This window comes from Papaver somniferum, chromosome 11 (assembly GCF_003573695.1).
Source record: "Papaver somniferum cultivar HN1 chromosome 11, ASM357369v1, whole genome shotgun sequence".
Classification (NCBI taxonomy): Eukaryota; Viridiplantae; Streptophyta; class Magnoliopsida; order Ranunculales; family Papaveraceae; genus Papaver; species Papaver somniferum.
Genome location: NC_039368.1, coordinates 81,101,204 through 81,108,311, shown reverse-complemented (window position 1 = coordinate 81,108,311; position 7,108 = coordinate 81,101,204). Strand labels below are relative to the sequence as shown.

Sequence of the window (7,108 nt, the reverse complement as noted above, 5' to 3'; positions counted from 1 at the left end):
CGATGTGTTTTTTAGCAACTGTTGTTTACGAAGTTCTTCGAATTCGCAGCCAAATTCTTCAGCTTCTCACAGTAATCAGTCAGTTGTCGCTCAATTAAGCAGTCAACGAGCAAGCAAACGTAATCAATCGAACCGTCTTGTGAAGCCCAAACGTCTACTTAAACTAGATGAGACTGCCAGACTGACAAAAGCTGAAACTACTAAAGTTGAAGTAAATGCCCTAAGCACAGCTTCGAAGTGTTCGGTTTCGCCTGTTGCTAGCATTGCTTCATAAACAAAGTTGAAACCAAAGATTGAACCAAGCAGTGTGCAGGTTGAAGCAAATGTGTATGCTTCCATTGGTTCTTTTTACCAAACAAGTAATCAAGAGGAATCACACAATCTTAATATTGATAAGCAGGGGGTGAAGTTAGAAAACACAAGAAGTCACACATATGATGAAGTTGGTCAGGCTACGCACGAGGTAAACCTGGGCTCGGAGCTAAGTCACACATCTGTATGCCACACATCTCCTGCAATGGTCCAAAGAGATAACAAGCTTGAGAAGCAAGAAAGGAATAAAAAACATGATGAAGCTGAGTCAAGACTGCATGATGTGCACATGGGTATGTTGCTGAGTGGAAACCTATTGCCATAACATGCTGGATCTCCTGAACAATTACAAATGGATAGCCATCCAGAAAAGGAAGAAGTTACCAGGAATAACAAACATGGCGAAGTTGATCAGATTATGCGTGAGGTAAACCTGAGGCCAGAACTAAATAAAACATCGCCTGTATGTCATGCATCTCCTGTACAGGTCCAGAATGATGATCAGCTTGAGAAGCGAGAAGTTGCTAGGAATAAAAAACATGAAGTTGAGTCAAGATTGCATGATGTGCACATGGGTATGGAGCTGAGTGGAAACCAATTTCCACAACATGCTGGATCTCCTGAACAATTCCAAATGGATAACCATCCAGAAAAGCAAGAAGCTGCCAGGAATAACAAAGATGATCAGCTTATGCATGAGGCAAACCTGGGGTCGCAGCTGAATAAAACATCGCTTGTATGTCATACATTTCCTGTACAGCTACAGAATGATGATCAGCTTGGGAAGCGAGAAATTGCTAGAGACCAGAACCATGTTAAAGTTGAGCAGATTTATCTTGGCGTACAAATGGGATTGGAGACGAGTGACGGCCGATCGCCACATGCAGGATCTCCTGAACGATTCCGAAAAGATAACCATCTTGAGAAGCAAGAAGGTGGCAGAGATTATATACATGATGAAGTGGATCAGATTATGGATGAGGTAAACCTGGGGCCACAGCTAAGCACATTGACTGCATCCTCTATATATCCTGAACAAGAACACAAAGATAGCCATGTCGAGAAGCAAGAAGATGCCAGGCATCACATACAAGATGAAGTGGATCATATTATGCATGAGGTAAGCCTGAGGCCGGAGCTAAATAACCCATTGCTTGCAAGCCTTACATTTCCCGAACAAAACCAACCAGATAATGATTTTGAGAAGCAAGAAGCTACTGCAATGAATTTGAAATCGTTTAACATGAAGTGGACATGGATTTGGAGCTGAGTGATGATGACTCATCGCCTCTACGTACTGGTTATCATGGTGTGATCCAGGGATTGAGATGTGTGATGTACAGAAAGGGGAGCTGAAATTGTTGTCTACATGTCAATTGACACATGTATCACACTATTCCCAGAATACTATTAGGTGATGGTGATGACAACAGTGTTGCATGTACTTCAGCGGTGAATGTCGAATATGTAGAAGTTGCACATTCTGTCAGTGGAGAATTGGGCGAAGTAGTAGAGTTGATAAAACAGTGCCCAGATGAATCACACTATTCCCGAGGCATCAACCACCGAAGGTACCAACTGTTTTAAACTTTGATATAGTTTTTATAATATATCACTTCTTGATATCAGCTTATGGATTGGTTGTGCTTCTTTTGCATTGAAGAAAAGCTGATATGCAGTTCAATGTTAGGAATGGATTTTGTTCGAGCACCAACTAGCTGTAGGAGTTTTTAATCTGCTTTGTCCATTTTGCCTTGTTTTCTTTCTCATCTCTGGCTTAAGAGTTTTCTATTCCCGTCAGATAAATGCGGAACGTGATTTTCGGTTACGCTCCTTCTTTGTACTTCTAAATGAACTTCTAACAGACAATGCTCTCTTAGCATACGCAATTTTTCGCGCTCAAAGTACTAAAGAAACTTTTGTTAACTGAAATATTTTTGCTGCTCAGATTGTAATTTTTTACATTATCTGTACCACTTTCATATTCCTTGGCTATGCTGCAGCATTCTCCCTTTTCCTCTGGTTCATTATTTACCGGTTGCACCACTATCTTACGAAAATGTGTGGTCTAAAGACCAAAGCCCAGTTCTGCAAAGAGGAAGTGGAAAAGCTTCAACTGAAAATCAAAGAGAAGGAAGAAAAAGCTTGTTAAGTGAAGAAGTCTCCAAAACCAACAAAACACACTGAATGTAGAAACGGAATCCCCGTCCAATGAATCCCCTTTCTTCCAAATCTGTGTGTGGAAGAGAGAAATCATGGGAATCTCATTCACAATTTGAGAATCATTAGGATTCCAAAATTTGATTTATCTCGGGACTCAGGAGGACAGTTAAAACAGACGGATGAGGTTTTAAAATTTTGTCGTGTTTTGTTTTGCTTATAGGAGTAACATTTAGTCCCACATCCAGTAGACTACTGGTTTCTCTTTGGTTTATATACCACAAGACCACCGAATCTACCATCTAGTTAAGCGTACAGGATCTGTAGTTTAACAAGAAAGTTCGCATCCTTGCGGGGATGTCGAGCGATCAGATGCGTGCCCGCAGCAGTTGGCCTGTGGCTGGCCTTCCTACCAATTTTTTTGCTTTTTTTGTTTTTCATGATTTACCGAAAATGAATTATTGGAAAACACTACAAATCTTCTTCTCTTTTCGTTTATACAGCAGTGGCAACGCTGAATGTCAGAGCTGAGTGCCATTGGAGTAAAACCTGAAGCTTTCCTTCTCGGAGAGAAGTTGGCGCAACCTCTGGGCTGTCATACATAGACTATCCTCGAGGGGGATGCAGAATCTGTGGTAAACATTTTCAACAATAACACACCTTCTTACCCTTGGAGAATCAGGTCACGAATCCAGTAGCACAATCTCTAGCAAATAATTCCTTCGGGGTGGTGCCAGAAATCAACTCCGGTTGCCAGTATTTCCAGACTTACTACTAAAATTGGGAAACACTACTTTTCTCATTAGATTTACTCCAGCATTCACAGGCTATCCAATACTGAGAGCAATCTCACTCCAAAACCGCTATCGATTGCTAACAATAAGAATGTAAGATAGAACAAATTGAATGATATTCATTAATGTAATTGAAATTGATACAATGCGTCAGAACAAAGATTTGAAAGAATTCTTCTAATTCCTTTTCCGCAAGGAGCTTGAGCACAACTCCAGACACAAGTAGGAAAACAAAAAAATGAATTACTACAGAAAAACAAGCCTAAAACACATTGAATGAATACCTTCTTCTCTTTTCATTTATACAGCAGTACAAGTAGACTCCTATGAGCTCTTGAAACTGGTGATAATGGGGATAACGATGACAAGGATAAGGATGAGAAGTAATACCAAACCGATGCACATACACTTTCTGCTGCTTCTCTGATAACCCTTGGCCTGGTGAAGCTCCTTGCTGCCGTCCTTCACGTACTGTGCAGCGTTAGTGACATGGTGCTCAATGTTATCAATCTGGTCACCTTGAGCTTCTACCATCACTGCCATATCCAAGAACACTTGGTGAAGCTCCAATAGACTCTTTTCAATCTCTTTAGCAGCCTCATGCCTGTCTTTGATCTCCACAACAGTTTCAAGGACTTTCCCTTTTCCATGCTCTTGAACTGCTCTCTGCAAGAAATCCTCTCCACCATTGTTAGATATGATCTTCTCAATCACTTCCTCCTCTGGGTACTCTCCGGTAACCGTGAAATAACGTCTCCCAACTGTGTCTTTATGCTCAGACATAATTTTCTGTCTCAAATCCTGGAATTCCATCATCAACACTTTCAACTTCTGCCTAAGACCATTTGTAACTGAAGTTCTTGCTCTGTCAAGAGGAGTTCCAGCTGCATAACCTGACAACCTTCGATTAGCAATAGTAGCCCTGTCCAGATCCTCAATGCGAGACCGAATAATCTTCGCCTTCTTCAAAACATTCAAGATATCAGTATTGATGCGGTGTCTAACAGCCTTGAGAGCATCAGATTTGTGCAAGGACTTGCTCTCCTCATGGGCTTCCTGAATTGTACCCAATATTTCTCTAATCAAAGACATCTCCTCTTTCACTTTCTCTGCTTCAGCTAAGAAGTCACTAAAGTTGGGATCCATTTGAGGATTTCCAGACATCTCAACATTATCAAAATCAGGACCAGCTTCTAAATCTTTCAATGCTGCTTTCTTTAGATCAACATAGTTTGCGAATGATTTGGTCATAAGATCATTCATTTTGAATAAGAATATATAAGACCACAGTACCTGTTCATCAAGAATCAACCATAGTTGGAATTAGACCCAATATACAGAACCAACTAAAAACCCAAATACAAGAATCGAAACCCTAATTCCCAATTTGGATTAGGTAGTATATAACACAGAAAACACCTTTCTAATCAATCTAAAAGTAATTCACAAAAGAACTGAATTGAAACCCTAATTTTCAATTTGGGGGAAAAAATTAATGAACCAGATGAAACCTATTATCAAGATTTCAAACAACTAAATCAAAAGTACTTATCAGAACAGATAACTTATGGCCTAATTTCCAAATAAACAGTAGAACTCAATGAAGCCCTTAATTCTCAATGTGGAAAAGGTAAAAACAAGAAATCAAGAATGAAAACCAACACCGAGAGTGATTATCAGTGCAAATAAATTAAAACCCTCATTCCCAAATTTGATAAAGATACTTACTTTGCTGTAGATAGATAAAAATAAAGCAGTAGAACTAATCAGACGCTTCGATGATCCAACTTTCTTTCTCTCTGTGTAGAAATCTTCAACCGCGTTTCTTGAAGTAGAAGAAGAATAAATTGAGAATATATAAAAATAGACTAGTAGAACTAATCGAATTCTGAGATTGATTGTAATAAATTAGCAGAGCACTAATCAGATTCAGATCCTTTTGATTTGATGAACTAACAAAGCTTCCTTTTTTCTTTCTCTCTGTGGGTTGAAGTTGAAACCCTACGATTTGGAGGAGAAGAGATTTGGGGAAGATGAAATAACAGAGAAAGAACTCGAATTTTAGGTCAGAGCGAGATAGACTCAGATGGGATTTCTTATATATTCGGAAAGAGAGAATGGTTTAATTCAATTCAAGAGGGATATAAAAAGGAAACTAGCCGTTACCAGACATTACACAACGGCTATATATTGAGTCAGCTTTAACGGCAATGAGATTGAGAAACGTTACAATCTCCGTTATAATTTTGGGCGTAATGATTATTTTGATTCCCGTTATAATATGGTTGCTAATGGCTCCCAACTTGCTCGTTGTATCAGCTGGACCGGAGCTAGAAATCTTGTTATGGGCAGTAAAATCTGAAGTTCTGAACGATTGTTTGAGGTGACCCAACCCCATTTTGAATTAGGTCATTATGTAGAAAATGAAAATGCCCACTATCTATACATTTTATTTCATGGTTGAACTTGAAGTGCCCTTTTTTAATTTGTTAAGTTAATTCACTGTAAGTTTTAGATTAGATCAGTGAGTTAGATAATAGATTTGAGTTAGTGTTAGTTTTAGAAGAAGGAGAACAAGAGTTTTGGAAAAACCTTTTGAGAAACTAGGTTTCAAGACTCTTGAATTTAAAATGAGTGATTCTAAGAGATACCTCTGAGGAATGCGAACCAAGTATTCGTTATTGAGTTTTTGTTGTTTGAAGTTAAAATTTGGTGAAAATGAAAACTTTTAAAGCTGAGTTGGTATGATATAACTTCAGTTAGAAAAAATGAATAACATGTAGCCGAACTTCATTTTAATGGAGGTTAGAATTAAGTTCGGCTAGAAAAACTGATAAACATGTAATCGGACTTCGTTCTTCAGTCGAATTTATATTTTGGGTGTGACAGAGTAATATTCGGCTCGGTCCAATACAATATATTATCAACCGAACTATTAAGTTGAAATTAGAATGCAATAATTAAATCCATACGTTCGGCTAGTGGGAGATAGGTTTTACTTTGCCGAATTTGCATTTTGTGGATAACAAAATGATGTACGTCTTGGTTGACTCCACCATAGTCTTGGCCAAAATTTCAAGTTGAAGTTAGCGCCTAAAGTTGAAGTCTTAGGTTCAACTAGCATGACAAAGTTTTTCCTAGCCTAACTTATATATAATATTTCTTATAGTTGTAGTCGGCATGGTGGAGACGTTTTCAACTTAGCTGAATCTAGTGTAATGTCAAACAACTACAAGGTTCCGCTATCAAAAATAGTCTCTTTCTTGCCGAATTGTTTTTCATGTATATCATATTTACAAGGTTCGACTATCTCGGCTAGGGTTATTTCACATACGTCTATGCGAATTTGAGTCTGCGACTTACTTTTTAACTCTATTTTGCATAATTCCTAGTCAACTTGTCAATCACAAACGTACACAACTACATGGGTTTTTTTTAGAAAATACCTTCAAATGTACATATCGGCACAATAAGGATTTGGTTCTAATCTATGAGAGAAAAGAGAAAAGAAGGATAAAAAAAAATAGAAAAATCGGCTAAGGGAAGAAATGGATTTTTTTTTACAAATTATAGTTCAATTATTCAGTTATTAGGTTTCAGGATAAATTAGTTTTTAATTTAGTTTTGAGTTAAGTTTAAATTAATTTGAGCAAAGGGTAACTTAGTTGATCACTAATAATAGGACACCCCTTACACCAGATATTGGATGAGTTAGTAACTTAAGGGTCCCTGAAAAATCAGTCAATCCCAGAAAAAAAAATTGTTTTAAAATCTTGTCATGGGTGAAAAATTAAGGATAATCGGTTTTGAAGCCAATTTTAATAAAAATTTGTGCTTGGGAG

At 38.0% G+C, this 7,108-nt stretch overlaps 1 protein-coding gene across 1 annotated transcript; it reads right to left on the bottom strand.

Annotated features, from left to right (window-relative positions):
• Positions 1-3,573: 3,573 nt before the first annotated feature.
• LOC113321417 (syntaxin-related protein KNOLLE-like) lies at positions 3,574-5,368 on the bottom strand. The gene is made up of 2 exons (XM_026569319.1): positions 4,995-5,368; positions 3,574-4,559 (listed from the first exon to the last, which is right to left on the bottom strand). Exon 2 carries the CDS (start codon positions 4,527-4,529, stop codon positions 3,591-3,593), a length of 939 nt encoding a protein of 312 aa, XP_026425104.1. The 5' UTR covers positions 4,530-4,559; positions 4,995-5,368; the 3' UTR covers positions 3,574-3,590.
• Between the last annotated feature and the right edge of the window lie 1,740 nt (positions 5,369-7,108).

Excerpts from the sequence above, each read along its gene's own strand:
- LOC113321417 (XM_026569319.1), bottom strand. The coding sequence starts at position 4,529 with ATGAATGATCTTATGACCAAATCATTCGCAAACTATGTTGATCTAAAG.